Below are 17,206 nucleotides of genomic sequence, written 5' to 3'. Positions count from 1 at the left end.
GAGAAGAAGGCTGGATCAAAGCAGGCAAAGTTGCTAGACAAACAATAGGAACAAAGGGGGATGGGCGGGGGGGATCACAGACACAAAAGGTTACTGCATCGTAATGCCTTCTTATTAATGCCAAAGATGATGGTGCCTCGAGCATTGGATGAACCTTTAAAACCTGTCTATTTGCATTGTAAGCTGAATTGTGAGAGAGCCTTTCCATTCCTGTGATGAAAATTATAATGACTGCCGTTGAATAGGTAAGACGCATCTTATTCGAGCTCATTTCCCAGTGACTATGACCGACGTACACCAACTACCTGCTAACCTGGCTCCATCATACTAGACACAAGATACGCATTGCGGTTCCTCTCTGGGTGAGTATCATTCACAAACCACCTCGGAGCAGCATTTATTGGACATGTCATTTCTTTTTGGAATCTTACATTAACAAATGAAAAAAAAAAAAACAAAGCTTCGGCGCTTTGTGGCCAACCCCCCGTTTCCACCATCCCGTCTTGTCCGCTTCGATTCACGGCTGGTATACAACGGGGTGAATTGCGACGCAGAAAGCGAGAAAATCTGTGAGATCAAAATATGAATTTGATCAAACTTTCCCCTTTCATCAGGCCATTACAATCCAGCCCCAAGTTTTTTTTTTAATCACCTTCTTTTTCTCAAGTTTAGAGTTCAGAGCTCTTCCTGAGCAGTAGCCTCCTTGCCGCCATCACTCGCGGGCTTGGCCTTCTTCTGCTCGGCCTCCCTCTGGCCCTGGACGCTCTCAGCGACCTTGGGAGCCGCGGCTGAGTCGTCGGCCTTGGACTTGGTCTCTTGGTCGACGCCCTGAACGTCAGGGTGAGGAGGAGCGACGTTCTGCTCTTGGGGCCAACCGCCCTCGGGCATCTGCACCTCGTTTCCACTTGCGTCAACGACGCGTGTCCGCGTCTCGTACTTCGTCTTGAACTCGACCTTGCCCTCCAACGCCTTCACCTGCGCCTCGTCAAGGAGGTTGCCGTCCTGGTCCCGGTACTCAACCTTCTCTTCGCGGGACAGAACCTTCTGTCCAGGGGCTCCCGAGACGGCTGGCTCAGCCTGCTCCTTCTGAGCCTCGCCAATAGGGATCTGACCGACTTGACCACCTACAGGGGCGGCAGGAGCCTCTGACTTGATAGGCGTCGGCGTGGCTCCAACAGCGGCGGAAGTGCGAGTGAGGAGCTCAGTGTATTGAGAGTACTGTAATGCCAGAAAATGATGTCAGCCTCATTCCATCAGATTCACAAGTCCTACCAAAGATGCTTTGACAAATCTCGTTTCAATTGGCTATCAACCGTTTCTCGCCATCGATCCCGCCTGAGCCAAGATTTGTCTCATCTCATCACAGGCTCTTACAATCCCCTATCTGGTACCCCTCTACTAGGAATGAAAGCAGTAGAGTTACTTACGTCGTCAAAGAAGTTGTTGCAGTCGAAATCCCACGTGCCAACGATCTTGAGCCGGCTGCACTCTGACTTGGTCCAGGCGTTACCGTAAGCCAAAGGAGAGAAGAGCACGAAGGCGACAATCGTGAGCGCCAAGAAGGCAACAGCGCTGACGCGATTGATGGCGGGGTTCTTGCGGATACCAGCGAGCGAGACTCGAGCGGTGGCGAAGTCGAAGATGGAGCAGAATGCCATGACTGCGAAGTAGAGGGCGGGGAAGTAGTGGTGAAGGAACAGCTGACGGTCCATGAGGTAGAACGGGAAGTAGTGGAAAGCCCAGCCCAGAACCGCAGTGCCGATCTCGTAGTCGAATCGCTTGAACGTGGTGTTGGAGTAGTCGTTGCAGCTGCGCTGCCAGCGGAGAGTCGCGATGCCCTTGAAGAGAACGTAGATAACGACAGCAAGGGTAGAGCTCCACCACACGATAGGGTTGCCCATCAGGTAGATCTGGCGGTGATCCTTGCCCCAGAAGTTGATACCGCGCTTGAGGAAGGGCCACGAGTCAGGACGAGAGTCCCAGGCATGAGACTCGACCAAGCCGGCGTTGGTCTTCCACATGACCTTTTGAAGCTCCCAGAACTTGCCGAAGAAGCCAGGATGACGGTAGTTGACCTTCTCGACGTTGTCGCCGGTGAGTTGCGGGTGCTCGTTGTACTCGACGTACCACAAGCTGTTGGGAAGGGTACCTCCCTTCGCGCAAGTGACCTCCTGTTGCTCAGAGGCCCACTCAGGTAGCTTCACCTTGTGCGAGAAGAGTACACAGCCAGTCATGATGTGAACCAATCTGAACTTGGTCTCGATAGTGCGAAGACGCTCCTTGGAAGCGGAGCTGAGGGACTGCTTCTTGATAATCTCAATCTTGAACAAGTCGTTGGCGTCGCCCTCGAAGCCCTCGTAGCCGTAAGCGGACACCTCGTTCTGCCAATCAGCCTCCGTGACAGGGGGTCTGACGTCGTGGGAGTGAAGACGACGGAATGTGGGAGTGTGGTAAAGGCGAATGACATCGCCATCCTTGATAAAGACAGGCTCGGGGAGGTTGTCCCAGGCCTGAGTTCCGTTGATCTGCTCGCCGTTGATTCCAAGGGGCTGGGTCTGGTTCTCGAGCAGCCAGAGGTTGTTCTCATCCTTGTGGGGGTACAGAGTGATCTGCTGCTGCTTGCTACCAGTGGGGTACATGAGGGGGTGAGAGTGCAGGTAGCCGCCCTGTGTGTTAGCGTGTCTGATGCTGACACGGCTACCAAAAGCGACGTCAGCGGCCACATCTTGCATACCCTTGGAGTTGAGGGTAGACTGGAACTCGGAGCTCATGAAGCCGTCGCCATCACCGGGGTTGACCAGGCAAAGGAAGTGGATGGCAAACATGGCCATGTAGAAGCCGACAGGAATAATGACGAGGGCGAAGGCACGAGCCATGAAGTGCTTGGCCCAGATGCGCGGCGTAACGTTCTTGGTGTCTCCAAGGAGAACCCAGAGCTGGACGAGGGTCAAGCTTCCAACCCAGGCAATGGTGAACAGACCAACCCATTTGATGCTGACAGTGGTACCTAGACCCAGGCCAGTCATCAGAAGCCAGAACCACCAGCTCAACTGGAAAGCTTTCTCGGGTCCCTGTTCATGCTGGTTCGTGAAGGACTGGAAGGAGAGGGCGGTGAAGGCGGTTGCGACCATGAGAGGAGAGTCGAGGAGAATGAGACGAGCTTGAGTAAGGAGGCCGTTCTCTGTAGGCAATGTTGGTTAGTGATTCGTATATGCGCGGTGGGGCACTTTGCACTTACCAAAGATGATCAGACTGGAGCCCATCAGAGCCGTAGTGGTGCGGCATCCGGTGGTCTTGAGAGTCAGAAACATGAGAGGGGCGAGCAGGATACCGCAAATGGCCGGGAACATGCGCATGGCGACGTAGGGAACGCCGGGCTCGAGGTAGTCCTTGCCAATGTCCTTGAAGTCGAAGTCGCCGTTGAAACCAGCCAACCAACCGGTGAGAGCGATGAGCATCTTGGCCAGAGGAGGGTGGACATCCATGAAGAATTTGCCCTTGATGTATTTCGAAGCGAAGCCACCGAAACTGTAGAGCGAAGGCGTCAGCAACGATGCGCGCGGAAAGGGAGGCAAGGGGGTATGTGTGTGCTTACTGGACCTCGTCAAAGACGACACTGGTGGGCTGGTAGATTCGGAACAGGCGAACGATGGCGGCGAGGATGGTCAAGCCAAACATGATCTGGTAGTCGGAAACAGGCAGGAGGAAGACATCGTTGTCCTCAACACCGTCGGACTTGTAGCTCGACTCGCGCTTGACGGGGAGTTTGCTATGGCCATTGCCGTTGCCATTGATGCCGTTGACACCGTTGGCCTGCTTCTCGAGCTTGGGGCTCGGAGAGCGAACTGGCTTGGTGGCAGCCATGTTCGCAGAGAAGGAGTATCGATTCGCGGGGAGAGGGTCGGACTATTCGGGGCGGGCGCAAATGTCGTCCACTCAACGTCGACGGCAGCTACGACTTGGTAGCGGGCGACGTGGACGACGAAGGCGGAGAGCGGTCGTCAGCACCTAGGAAGGTGAGAATGGTAGGCGAGGTTTTCTCGCGTCGGTCGAGTGGCAGGGAAGTGGGAAAGGGGATCAACGAAAGTCGAGAAGGGAAGAGGTGGATTAAAAGGCCGTCATTTAGCAAAGGTGAATGACGGGCTCAGTAGAAGAATGCCCCCAATGGAACAAGAAGAAAAAAAAGGAGGATGCTTTTTCTTCCTGGTTGGAGTAAGGTAGATGGAAGAAAAAGGGAGCAGGGGCAGGTATCCGTAGAGAAACGAAGTAACTGTTAAGGTAGAATCTGGGTTCACTGCCTGGCGGAAAGTTTAGACCGCGGAAGCTGATGACAGCTGGGGGGGAGGCCAGGCTGGAAGGGAGGATAAGGGGGTCAGGGTCGGAGTTGTAGCTTAAGTGGCCTCATCCCATGTGGTTTGACAGCCAGCAATTGGCTGAAGCTAGGGCCTGCCTGGGACCTTCCTGGCTCCATCCAGTGATCCCCCTCCCCCTTGAGTCCATCCACGCCCCCCTTCCCACGATTCCCTACGGCCGGGTCGACCCCTTAGACAGTAGACAGTACGGGCACTCAGTACGGAGTAGACGTGCGGATGTGCAGTGCAGACGCTGTTCTTTCTCGGGCGCTCACCACCTCCATTACACTACCATCTCACTTATAAAAGGTATAGAATCATGTCAGTGGTCAAGGTAGTCCGTGAAATGCACCGAGGTGCTGCTCGAGTTGACAGTGAACATGATCCCTAAAAAGCTCGGGGAAGGGGGGGACCCGTGGACGCGTATATTTGGACCACCTCACACCCCACCGATGCGCCGGGGGTTACCTTTGAAAGTTTGCCAGTCTGAGGCAAGAAGCACTTTACGCGCTTCACGGTGGTACCGAGTGATTGTCAATCAGCATGTGAGAGTGGTAGCATAGCCCTGGACCCCAACTACTCAATACCTACACCGTAACATATTGTCTAGATGTTGCTCCCAGATCATCGTTAGAGAGCAGTACTCGATTGATCTTGTCCTCGATCCAACGTACAAGAAGACACGGTTGTTGTTGGACAAGTGTCCTCAACACGAGTGAGCTATCCATAAACGTACCTTGGAGATAAAATAAATTTTAGCCCGTTCAATGTCTTGGAGTACCTGCTTTGGAGCTGCGTTATCTTAGCTCCGGCCGCGTACCCGTGCTCCTCTAGCGCCAAATGTAGTCGGCGGGAGACGTGCTGTGGCTGCCCATTGTTCTTTCTGCGCCCGGCCTCAATAGGTACCTACCTACCTTACCTATCCCAACTAGGTACTGAGAGAGTTCAGCTTCTTGTCCGCCCAGGCGCAGGCGCACTGGCGCGCTGGACCCCATCCATGCTCTCCATGTCCACTATTGATGGACGCTGGCCTGTGCACCGGTACAATGCGGCTGAAAAAGAGACGGCGTACGTAAGGCAACTCTACCTCACACAACTTCACCTAGGCCTATCCTTCTCAACTGCACCAAATGGCCCCACAATCTATTTCCATTGCAGCAGTGTTACGTACCGCATATGGAGGTTTCGACATCGATTGCAGCCCCCATATCAAGAACGCAATGAAAACATCGCCATGTCCATCCACCAGCCTTTCTGCCTCTGGTGAAAAACCGGCCAACCTCGAGACATCCTAAAGCCACCTTGCTCGAGCCTCAAAGGGCTGGAGAGCGAAAGGCACGCTTTAAGTGGCTGTTGAACGCCTCGCCAAGGTATGTGGATGAGTGGGATTGGGGATATCGGAATGCAGCTTCAACGGCATCCCTTCATTCCTAGACATATGCCTCTGGTCACAATCCCTTGCTTTCCTCTTTGAGACAATCCCTAGAAGCAGAAATCATGATTGGCTCAGAACCTACTCAAGACCATCGATTTTGGTCCGTACAAAAGATATCAATCAAACTCTTGAAAGGCCGGGTATTCGGAAGAAGTGATTGATGCACTGCTGTGATGTTAGTAAGAGAAGCTCGACGGCACTACGAGGACCAACAGACTTACCTACTAACACATCAATAAGAAGAGTCTGGACCAAAAAAATATCACCCATCAATCATTAGAAGAAAGATGCAAAAGCTCAGCCCCCCTCACGGGGGGCCTACGAAAATCACTAGATCATTGTTACGTACTATTCCTCAGTTGTAACCTATAACGATACTGGCGATTTTTCACGAGACTCGAACTCGTGACCCATGGGAGCGGGGCAATTCAAACGAGGACATTCCCCGCCACGTCATGGGCCTTGGTGATGATATTGAGCAAAATCATTCACTATGAAGGTAAGGTAGGTGTCAAGGTGAACCACCTGCCACCTGAGGTTATTCACAGGACCCAAGACGGCCAAATGCGACGAATATGCATGTGGAAACCAATATGGCCCGTGCACTGCTTCTCTCAAAAAATCGGCTGACTAAGATACTTGCCAACCGGTCCGGGGTCAAGGTTGCCTGGGAACCTCCGAAAAAAGTTAACGAACGCGGCTGGTGAGCTTTGCCTTCGTTTCGACTTCCACCCAGCTGTACGCGCCGCCTCCTGACGACATAACTCCGAACTGCGCGCGCCCTCTCCCAACACAACATGGCCTCGACTGCGACCAACGGCGACGCCGCCGCCGTGTTGGACGAACTCAAGCCTCCTACCGGTGTTGTTCTGCCGCCTCGAGAGATTCGCAATGTTCTCGAAAAGACGGCAGGTTACGTCGCGCGAAACGGCCTCATCTTTGAGGACAGAATTCGCGAAAAGGAGCGCTCCAACCCCAAATTCAGTTTCCTCAACAACACCGACGCATACCATGCATTCTACCAGTGGCGCCTTGATGAGATCAAGGCCGGCCGCGGCACCGCCATCGCAGCAGGACGCGCCAACGAAGCAGCAGCACCCGTCGAGCAGAAGCCCCAAGGCCCGCCCAAGCCTCCCGATTTCCAGTTCTCGGCCCGCATGCCGCGCATCAATCAGAAGGATCTCGAGGTCATTCGATTGACCGCCCTGTTCGTCGCGAAGAACGGTCGCCAGTTTATGACCCAGCTTGCCCAACGCGAAGCCGGAAACCCCCAGTTTCAGTTCCTCATTCCGAACCACACGTTCCACAACTTTTTCCAACATCAGGTCGACCAATACACAGCGTTATTGAGAGCCAGCGGCTTGGGTGGCGAGGGCGGCAAGATTGAGCAAGAGAGGATCAGCCATATCCAGCAGAACATCGACGACAAGTACCATGTCCTGAGCCGCGCGAAGCAACGTGCCGAGTACTCAAAGTTCCAGGAAGTTGAGAAGGTAAAGAAAGAGGAAGAAGACGAGAAGAAGAAGCTTGAGTTTGCCCGGATAGACTGGAACGACTTTGTGGTTGTCGAGACTATTGTCTTCACAGATGCCGACGAGTCCGCGAACCTGCCGCCTCCGACGAATCTTTCCGAACTGCAATACGCTTCCCTTGAGGAGAGGAACAAGGCATCATTAACCAATCTTCGCATCGAGGAGGCCATGCCCGATGAGGAAACCTCGTACAACGCCTACCCCCAGACCTCCCAGACATTACCAGTTCACACTGGCTATGCGCCCCAGCAGCAGCAGCAGCAGCAGCAATTCCAGGCGCAAGCACCAGTAGGCTTCCAGGGGTATCCAGACGGCACGCCGCGACGATCAGCAGAAGAAGAGGAGGAAGAGCGGAGGATTCAGGAGAGGACAGAGGCACGTGCCCGGGAACAACAAGCACGCGCTGAAGCTCGTGGTGGAACTGCTCCGATGAAGATCAAGGAGAACTATGTGCCCCGCGCACTCCAACGAGCGGCCAACAAACAGAGCGTCCAGATGGCGCTATGCCCGAACTGCAAGCAGCAAATTCCTATGGATGAGCTGCAGGATCATATGAGGAGTATGCTTGACACCTGCCTTGCAGTATGAAAGTTGAATGTTGCTAACAATTTCTGTAGTTGAACTGCTGGACCCTCAATGGAAAGACCAAAAGGCAAAGGCAGAGGCTAGATACTCCACGACCAACTTGTCCACGGCGGATGTCGCAAACAACTTGAAGCGTCTTGCCAGTCAGAGAAGCGACGTCTTTGATGGCGTCACCGGCCAGCCCCTGTCGGAAGAAGAGGCTGCTCGGCGCAAGAAGGCCACGATTCACAGTTTCGATGGCAATCCTGATGGCAAGAGCCAGGCTCATATCAACCACCTGCACAACCTGAATGTCGAGGAGCAGATCCGTGCTATTCACCAGAGATTTGCGGACAAGAAGTGAGCGGGTATGGGCCAACGATGGCTGGATCGATCGGGCAAGACGCACGTCTCAGATGCCGAAGTCTGAGGTTGTGAGCACTTTGGACATGAAATGACGGCGTAAACTCCTTCGGCTGAAGGAGGTTACTGAAGTTGAAGCTGTCAAAATCAGGCTCCGGGAACGTACGTGACGGAGCCAGTGTACAAACACGAATAGAGGATTGGCTTGGAGGTGAGAACTCGGCGTTTACTGGTTGCTTATTTTCAGAGGACTCATGTCGCCCCAGCATCATCCTACCCATTTACCACCGGTCTATGGCGTCTGCTGCGGCGAGCAGTGTGATCCCGACGCCGGAAGACTGGAATGGTCGAGGCCCACTGGGCGCGAGACGTGAGCAGGGTGCCTCAGCAGTGGTCCAACATGCACACAGCACCTGCTGGTGGTCAATGAATGTATTTGTTTGCTAGCATCAAGGAGTGGACGCATATGACACATGAGGCTAAGATACAACGAGGGCGATCTGCAGAAAGAAAGGTAGTTCCGAAAAGTTGGGGTTCTGCTGAATGGGGCAAAAGACATCTATTTTAGCAACGCGAATCCAACCTTAATTCCAACAGCAGCTCGATATTCGGTTGGAACTCAGGGAGTCCTGTGAAACCTATAGATGCGAGGAAAGAATGGAAGCCTATTGAACCAACAGTCCAGTTCTTCAGTCTCTGCTACGCACCCAGACCCGTTCAGTCGAATTTAAATTGGTGCATAACTGGGTAGTTAGATACTCGGGATTTTGGGAACTCCAGAAATACCTCCCGGTCTACAAGGCACCCCCCACCTGCTCAATTGGGCAGCGCTACTCCGTCCCGCTGTCCGTACCGCTCACAGTTACGAGGAAGTGCCCCCCACCTCGTACCCTCAGACGGCGCATCGGCTCAGCCTCCTCCTCCCAATAATCAAGCAAACCGGTCTGTTGCGGCAGCGGCCGGGACTGGCGTTCGTCATATCGCTCCCCCGCAATTCTACCAGCTACAGCAAAGGTGACAGGCACCCAAGGACCAAGGTAAACCACGCCGCACACTGCTTGATTGCTGCCACCCATTTTTGTCGTAATCGGCCGCACTTCGCACCCGACTTGATTCCCCCACCTCCCTCCCACCTCGACATTTTTTCCCACAACGAACAATCCAACTTCACCTCACATCGCCTCGCCTCGGAACCAAGATCCCAGTCACACGACAGGTCTCACCGATTCGTAGCAGACAACCGCCACCAGAGAAAGAGAAGGAGCAAAGGATCCCGGAACAGCAGTCAGCACAGAAGAGAGCAGCCGTTTCCACCGAACCCGATATCGCGCTTGCGCATACCTCACCTCGACGACAGACTCCACGCCCTCTCCCCCGCCCATCCCTCGCGCGAGAGAGCGTGAGAAACAAACACCTGCCTCGCCGACCGCAACTCCCCTCTGCCCACCGAGGACAAAGCCGCCAAAACGGATTCCGGAAGCCAGAACGCCGCTCGCGCTCCCAGCGCTGAGCCCACTTCTCCCACCTCCCCGACCGGATCACAGGCCTCGCCGCGCTTTCACCGGCCCATCATGCAGGCAATGCCGGATAACCGACAACAGTCTTTTGACGAAATCTACGGCCCGCCGGAGAACTTTCTCGAGATCGAGGTGAGAAACGTCCAGCGAGCTTTCCACAGCTGCAGCGCAACCCCCGGTCCTCTATAGCCTGTCACGATAATCCCTCTCCAATGCTCTCTATTCACCCCTCCTACAGCCCGCCAGCCCGGCCATTGTCGCATGCGCCCCAAAGCAAGGGATCTAGTTCACACAATCTAACAAACCTCCTTCCCCCTTAGGTCCGCAACCCCAGAACCCACGGCATGGGCCGCAGCATGTACACCGACTACGAGATTGTCTGCCGCACCAACATCCCCGCCTTCAAGCTCCGCGCCTCGAGCGTGCGCCGCCGCTACTCCGACTTTGAGTACTTCCGCGACATCCTCGAGCGCGAGAGCGCCCGCGTCACCATCCCGCCCTTGCCCGGCAAGGTCTTTACGAACCGCTTCAGCGACGACGTCATCGAGGGCCGCCGCGCCGGCCTCGAAAAGTTCTTGCGCATCGTCGTCGGACACCCGCTTCTGCAGACGGGCAGCAAGGTCTTGGCCGCTTTTGTTCAAGGTAAGAGCTGGCTTTCTGGCTTGTGATTTTCTACGCACATTCTTTGGTGATGCTGCGCTTGGTTATCGGGGTGGATTGCAACGATATCGAGGCCTAGAAAGCATGAACTGACGTGGTTTGGGATAGATCCCAACTGGGACCGCAACGCGTGGTGACTGAAGCTCCGCGTCAGCTTCTCCTCGTCTGTCACGAGATCACCGAATAAACTGCGCAAGAGGCCGCCCAAGCACCATCGCACCGACACGCAGCTCGAAGAAGGGCTGACCGCAAAGGGCTCCATCTCTTGTGAATGAAACCCCTTTGAACGCCTGGGTTATTGTTTGGAACCTGGGACGTGGGTGGACCCTGGGGTGTGTGTGTGGTTTGGACAAAAATTGAAGGGTGGTATAAAAGCAAATGGGGGGTTTCAGTCAATGCCCATGATCATTGTTTGTGCGGGTTTTTTCTTCTTTTTTTTTTCTGCTAGTTTCTTCCTCATCGTAGTGTTTATTGCGTGTTGATGTTCAACTTTCCACTTTTTGCAAGTTTGAAATTCCTACCCCCCTTTTTTCTTCCGCTTTGCGCCGAACAGCACCACAGAATGCCGCCGAGGCGGACAGCATCAGCGTTGCTTATCTCCTCATTATGTAAGGAGGAGGAGGAGGAGGAGGAGGGAGAGGCTGGGCTGGGCTGGGCGTTTTCGAGCAAGAAAAAAAAATGAAGAAAAATTTGAGAATCATCACTGTCGGGAAAACCTATCCATACCCAGTAACTGGTTATACGTGTACGACCGGGTGTAGTGCAGAGACTGTTGTTGCCTGGTAGTTCCCATTTCCGTGCAGGAAGAGAATTGTAAGTGACCCAGTTCATGGTTTTCTTCCGTAGGGAAATTTCTGTTCCTTATATAGAGAACCTGAAAGCGGGAGGAGTCTTGTTTTTTTTTTTTTTTTTTTTTTTTTTTTTTACATTTTTCCGAGACGAGAAGCTGGAAAGCGGCGAGTTTTAGGGTACTTACTGACTTTGGTGTTGAGTTTGCAGTTGGTGAAAGGAATGAAACCCTCTAGCATCGAAGTACCGAGTTTCAAGATCCGAGAAGGGGTGTTCAAACATCAAACCCCAGGTCTATTGTCTAAAAGAGGCTGTGAAGAAAAAAAAGCCAGGTGGAATCCCCCTCCTCGCTAGACAAACTCTTTCTCTCTCATCAAGTTCAATGGTCTAGTGCAATGTTCTCGACTGCACGTACTACAACGTGAATCACTGCAGAGCACATTATCGTAACTGGAATGCTTGACGGGTTGACATAGCTCCTTTCTTCTCTTTTTTTTTTTTTTACATTATGATACACAGATGTTGACCATCTGCCATCTAGTGAAGATGAACCCTCATGGCTCTTTTTCCTTAAAACTGTTTTTATACAATAGAGGGAGTTTCCCCTTTTATTCCCTCCCCAAAAACGCCTTCTTATGCCCCTCGTTCTCACCCCCAGAATAGTGTTAAACAGTAAGGTGAATCATGCGGGGGCTCAAATCACGCTTCTCGTGAAAGAGCTGCCTACACCCCCTATGGGTCAAAAAGGGGTCGTCCTTTCAGACCAAGAAAGTCTAGGGATCGTTTCGCCTTCAGCTCGTATCGTACATGAAGAAACCCTTAAGCTTTCGTTAAACAGCCGTCAAAGAGGGGGGATGAGAAGGGAAACGTCGAAAAGCCCTTCGTCCCCTTGATCCGTTGAGTCCCGATCCGATCCGTTTATTTCCCAGAGCTGCGATGGTTTTTTTGCGTCGATCGTTTTGGTCGTGAGGATTGGTGTGTGTGTGTTTATGTGTATTATAGTACAATAGGTTGTTACATCCAAAGAGGAGTTTAATCGTCGCCGGCGTTTTAGCGAGGACTCGTTGGGTAGTGTGTGGTGGTCGTTGGCTGGGAACATCCCATCGGCAGGGCATGACGAGGCTTCTCACAAGCTCGCATTTGCCTTGCTGGAGGCGCCAAAGAGGCGCAGTATACCCTCGTACATGCCAAACATGATTGCCGCGCTGGGAACGGTGCGCATCAGGTGCGGTGTGAGACCGCCGTACAGGCCCATGAAGCCCTCCTCGATCCAGACGACGCGGAAGCACTGCCAGAGGCCGGTGTACTTGAGCTGTCCGTTGGCCAGGGGCGCCTGTCGTAGCCTCGTTCGCGCGACCTAGTAGATGGTGTTAGTGAGTACATTCCGTATGATCCGGCGATAGAAACCACCGGAGAGAGAGTACAGTAGAGGTGTGTGAATCATACCTCGTGAGGGTAGGCAAGAATGGCAGCAACCAGCTTGGCGCCGCCAGCAGCACCAGCATTCCCCATCCAGTCCACCGTTCGGTCCCAAAACGTCTTTTCCCTCCCGCTCGCGACGATGCGCTCCTCGCGCGCCGCCAGCCTGTTCTTGAGGTTCTCGTACAGCACCCACTGCAGCGTGCTCTCCGCCACGCCCAGGTAACTCGCGCTCATGCCCTTGTACATGCCCCGGACGCCCTCGGTCCGCAGCACCTGCTTGATGCAGTCCCAGCTGTTGCGGTACTGCCTCTGCTGCACGCCGCCGCTCTTCTCCGCCACGTTCTTGTCGAGCTGCAGGCGGGTCTTTACGAGCCAGATGGGGTTCGTCGCCGTGCTCGTCGTCACGCCGGCCAGCACGCCCGCCGCGAGGTGGACGCCCGCCCCTTCCTCGCCGCCGTTGACGTATTCTGCAATGAGGCGCTTGCCGTTGCCGTAGGTGTAAAAGTTTATGCTCCTCGCGGGGATGACGCCGATGAGGTTCGGGCCGAGGCCCTTGAAGAGCGCGCGGGGACCCTCAATCTTGTAGACGGAGCCCAGGATCTGGAAGGTCTCGCGGAGGTGGAAGAGGGCGGCGCGGTAGGGGGAGAGGGTGCCGACAGCCTGGGCGCGGGCGGCGTGGGAGGCGCGGAGCTGGGCTTGGTAAAAGTCGGATTGGAGGCGGGTTTTGAGGACGTCGAGTGGTGCTGTGAGTGTTGCGGCCGTCATGCCTCCGACTCTGTAAGGGTTGAAGAAGTCTTGTTAGCTTTCTCTTGTGCGCGCCCCCCCTATGCAAAATTTCTTTCCTATCCCAAGAATCCCCTTTCAACCCTTCTGTCCAACAAAAAGGGAATGGACGGAGCACAATGAGGAGGGAGGAGAAGAACAGGTATGCTTCAGACGTACCCTCCAGCAACGAAATGTACCCATGACTTTGCGAATGGTGATTCCTTCTCGCCCCCCACGGCTGGGTTCTGTTTTGTGTCGGGGATGATATCACCCGTCTCGCGGGACGTCGGGTACGAAGTCGTATCCGGGGCACGGCGCGCAGCCGCCCGGTCGCCTGTTGCAGACATGAATTCGGCGGATGCGGGAGCGTGAGCCATTCAGGCGGTGGGAAGGAGGAAGAAAGTGTGTGGCGATTCGGGGGGGAAAGGCGATTCCAGCTACTTTGACAGGATAGCTTCGGCTAGTAGGAACACGGAAAGTCGATTATAAGATGTAAGAGGGATCCAGTATTCTATGTGGCGAGCCTCGGATAATGGTAGGATAAAGAAAGTGGTAGCGGTTGTTGATATCGAAGGGGGCACCGTTACGTCGATATCATGTCGCGGGAGGTTAGGTTGGATGTGAGGGAACGGCTCGTCCTTGATGACGGGACGGGAATCTAAGGTAAGGTAGGATAGGAGCTGGGCAACTTTTTTTTCTTATCCCCGTCCACCATTTGCTTTAGCGTGCTGAGATACGGATGGAACGACGCGCCACGCTCAGATTTCAATCTGTGCGGCCCACTTTACCCGGCGTGCCGGCTGTCACCACTGTGAAAGTGTGGCCCCTGCTTCATGTGGCTTTCCAGTCGCTGTCATTCGTCAAAGCAACTGTCCCCTGCTACCTTGCGGTACCTCACTTTCCCTCGTCTTACCGCTTGAGGTATCTACAATGCTTACCTGACGTGTTGAGACTCAAACACCACCACGAACATGGAAGTGTAAGCCAGTTAGACGTCGCCACCGAGTAATTGGACGCAGCACTGCAGTGTGCTTACTGTATATCATTATGAATTTATCTGATTTTTTGCTTTTGTTTCCTTGGTTCGCACCTCGCAATGCACTCGCACATACGCACTATACGCACTACACACATTGCACACACAAACACACACTCGGTACGCTTTTTTCGAATCCTGTTGCCCCATCCTATCCCTCTGAATAAGAGCATGATATGATGTTGTTGCTGGGGCGGCCTGTTCCACGTTCCATGGATAAGACAAGCCATCTGCCGCAAATGTCGTCCTTTCCTAGCTCATCGTCCAACCATGCTGCTTGCCGGGGTCGAGGTAGCATCCCGCGCATCAGCGGCCGCAGTCGCAGCCGAAGCCATGTGGCTGAGCAGCATATGATCGTTCTTCAGACTGGGCAGTTGGTTCTGATGCTGCTGCTCCCCGCGGTGCGGGTGCGGCTCCGGCATCCAGGGCTTGTGGTTCATCGGCGGGGGTGGTTCATGCTCTACGTCCATGAAGCTACTCGTCCTGCTTCGAGATCCAGGGTCTAACGGCGACCGCTGGCGATGATCCGGCTGGCCCCTGCTAGCCGGCCGAGATACATCTCCTCCTCCCGGCATCAGATTGGCGGAAGACGACGTAGGCGGCTGAGGCTGCGGCGGCGGCTCGTGGGTTCGGCCGTCGTCCTGTGTTGGATCATATCGTAAAGTCCTCACCGGCGCCGGCTGAACCGGGCTCGGTTCCACGTGCGGCGCTTCGTCAGCACTGCTGCTGGCCTCGCGGTTGAGCCAGACAATCTCTTCTTCGGTAATCGTTTTCCACCCGCACTTGGCGTGCTTCTTCGTGCAGCCCTGACAAGCCGTCAGGTGCTTGATGCACGGCGACTTGAGCCTGCGGCAGCGGTCGCACGGCGGCCAAATCTGGTCTCCCTTGTTCAACTTTTCTATCCTTGCCGTGATGATGGCCCGGTGCGGCGACGACGGGTCATACGACGGATCTCTCTGTGGCATGACCGGTGGCGCATGCACGACAACTGGACGTCCTTGCAAGGGTAGTGAGTGCGGATGAGGATTTGTCGCGGGCGGGGTGTGTTGGCCCGTCGAATGGGCTTGCTCGAGGCCGGCGCTGGAGGGCACTCGAGGGGGGTAGGCTTGGGAAGATGACAGGAACTGCTGGAGCAGGTCTGCGTGAAGGTCGTATCCAGCTCCGTGGGCAACGTGGCCTCTGGAGTGGTTGATGGACTGGAAGGCCGAGCTGCTTCCCTGCTGTCCGCCATGACGTGAGTTGATTCCGGCTCTGCGGCCGCTCAAGTGGTAGTTGAGCTGTCTTGCCCTCTTGGCGATCTCATCGGCTTTCTTGATGAGAACCTGTAATCGCTGCTCCACAATTTCCAGTGTCGCAACTTCGGCCGTCTCATCCTCTTCCAGGGGAGCCGTGGACACGACGGAGAACCTGTCCAAGGCACCGTTGATAATGAGTCGCCAGTCATCTTCAAGAATCTGGGTCTGGATGCCGTTCAGGTAGAACTGACACGTGCGTTCGCCGTCGTGTCCGGTAGTGAGAACAAATTTCTCAGGATTTGTCTTGGCAAAGGTGACAATATCGAGCCAGCTCACGGGTGCCGCACCATATGGAGGCGGTGGATTGGTGATGATGGGACCTTCAAAAGCTCCCTCCATAGCTTTCAGCAGACGGGGCCCGGTGAGCTTGGCGCCCAAATTTGCCGCGAGACTCTCATGTCTATTGAGGACTCCTATTGTTGACCATTCAGCATGACATTTCCTAACACATACAGACAGGAGAAAAGGGGAAACCCGTACCTTCGTACTGATTTAATAAACCAAGCACATCCGAGAATGTGTCAGGCTCTCCCTGAATGAGCTGGAGTCTACCAGTGCTGGCTTTGGATAGGTAGTTGATGATGGATGCATTGCCTTTTTTGAGTTGACAATTAGTACTAGTTCATGGGACGAGATGAGATGCAGCGCAAGCGGGTATGGCCTATGGGGCAAGATTCCATGGCACAGGACAATTAAGCATTGCCAAGGGGCTTGGAACAAGCGCGATGCAGATGGAGAGAGGAAGCCTGAGCTGGAGAAGAGACGAAGATGGAGACGGGAGGGATAATGTTTTGGGGAAACAATGAAGAGGTAGAAAACAAGGTGCGGGCGGCGCTGGCAGGCAGGCCGGGGCGAGGGATCAATGGCGAGTCTAACCTCGATTGCCTCCGGGCGCGACGACGACAACGACGAGATGCAGCTGAAGGCTGAGATCGACGGCTCATAGTCCTTCAGCGCATCGCGACATGCTTGCTCTCTTGCTCTCTTTTTTGGATTTTGGTTTTCTTGCTGGAGACTTCGACTCTTGGATCACACACACACTGGCGCACCACACATACCTGACTGAGGCGGAGGAGGCTGGGGAATGCGATCAGAGTGAGCTGGCTGAGCGCCGCCGTCGTCTGCGTCCCGTTTCCGTTTATGGGGCTCTTGGGAATCCTGGGCATGCGCCATGGTGAAATTGTCACCGCGGGCAACAGACGGGAGGATCCCGCGAGAGCAAGGTGTCTTTTCTTCTCTTTTTTTCACCCTTCCTCGTTGTGGCCCTTTGTTTCTTCCCTCTAGAGTAAGATCAACTGTAAAAACCAAAAGCCGGGTGTGTGTGTGTGAGACGGATGGCGATTTGAGTGGAGTGGTGTAGAGTATGTGTGTGTGAGAAGGCCAAAGGGCCCCGGGGCGTAATAAGAGGGATCCTGAAATCTAGGAGTTGGTTAGTTCATGGCGGAGCAGCACCTTTTGAGGTGGTGGCAACCCAGC

The 17,206-nt window shown here is 54.4% G+C and overlaps 5 protein-coding genes across 5 annotated transcripts; 2 read left to right on the top strand and 3 right to left on the bottom strand.

The window, feature by feature from the left end:
• Positions 1 to 288: 288 nt before the first annotated feature.
• HER10_EVM0008831 (dolichyl-phosphate-mannose-protein mannosyltransferase) lies at positions 289 to 4,321 on the bottom strand. The gene is made up of 4 exons (XM_035478340.1): positions 3,596 to 4,321; positions 3,239 to 3,528; positions 1,428 to 3,181; positions 289 to 1,218 (listed from the first exon to the last, which is right to left on the bottom strand). Exons 1-4 carry the CDS (start codon positions 3,862 to 3,864, stop codon positions 676 to 678), a joined length of 2,856 nt encoding a protein of 951 aa, XP_035327092.1. The 5' UTR covers positions 3,865 to 4,321; the 3' UTR covers positions 289 to 675.
• A 2,180-nt stretch (positions 4,322 to 6,501) lies between these two features.
• Positions 6,502 to 8,897, top strand: HER10_EVM0009902 (uncharacterized protein). The gene is made up of 2 exons (XM_035483109.1): positions 6,502 to 7,878; positions 7,937 to 8,897. The coding sequence occupies exons 1-2, from the start codon at positions 6,585 to 6,587 to the stop codon at positions 8,245 to 8,247; spliced, it is 1,605 nt and encodes a 534-aa protein (XP_035327196.1). The 5' UTR covers positions 6,502 to 6,584; the 3' UTR covers positions 8,248 to 8,897.
• Positions 8,898 to 9,285: 388 nt separating this feature from the next.
• On the top strand, positions 9,286 to 10,992 carry HER10_EVM0009063 (PX domain-containing protein). The gene is made up of 3 exons (XM_035478562.1): positions 9,286 to 9,895; positions 10,084 to 10,405; positions 10,532 to 10,992. The coding sequence occupies exons 1-3, from the start codon at positions 9,818 to 9,820 to the stop codon at positions 10,558 to 10,560; spliced, it is 429 nt and encodes a 142-aa protein (XP_035327115.1). The 5' UTR covers positions 9,286 to 9,817; the 3' UTR covers positions 10,561 to 10,992.
• Positions 10,993 to 12,003: 1,011 nt separating this feature from the next.
• Positions 12,004 to 14,054, bottom strand: HER10_EVM0007192 (uncharacterized protein). The gene is made up of 3 exons (XM_035476756.1): positions 13,577 to 14,054; positions 12,659 to 13,409; positions 12,004 to 12,569 (listed from the first exon to the last, which is right to left on the bottom strand). Exons 1-3 carry the CDS (start codon positions 13,774 to 13,776, stop codon positions 12,339 to 12,341), a joined length of 1,182 nt encoding a protein of 393 aa, XP_035326968.1. The 5' UTR covers positions 13,777 to 14,054; the 3' UTR covers positions 12,004 to 12,338.
• A 742-nt stretch (positions 14,055 to 14,796) lies between these two features.
• On the bottom strand, positions 14,797 to 16,903 carry HER10_EVM0010612 (uncharacterized protein; the record flags this gene model as incomplete). The annotated part of the gene is made up of 5 exons (XM_035480065.1): positions 14,797 to 14,863; positions 15,107 to 15,241; positions 15,300 to 16,143; positions 16,211 to 16,324; positions 16,789 to 16,903. 5 exons carry the CDS (start codon positions 16,901 to 16,903, stop codon positions 14,797 to 14,799), a joined length of 1,275 nt encoding a protein of 424 aa, XP_035327240.1.
• Positions 16,904 to 17,206: the final 303 nt, after the last annotated feature.

This window comes from Colletotrichum scovillei (genome assembly GCF_011075155.1).
Source record: "Colletotrichum scovillei strain TJNH1 chromosome Unknown Contig00011, whole genome shotgun sequence".
NCBI classification, from domain to species: Eukaryota; Fungi; Ascomycota; class Sordariomycetes; order Glomerellales; family Glomerellaceae; genus Colletotrichum; species Colletotrichum scovillei.
Note: the sequence above shows the minus strand (reverse complement) of the source record. Positions and strands in the feature narration are given on the sequence as shown.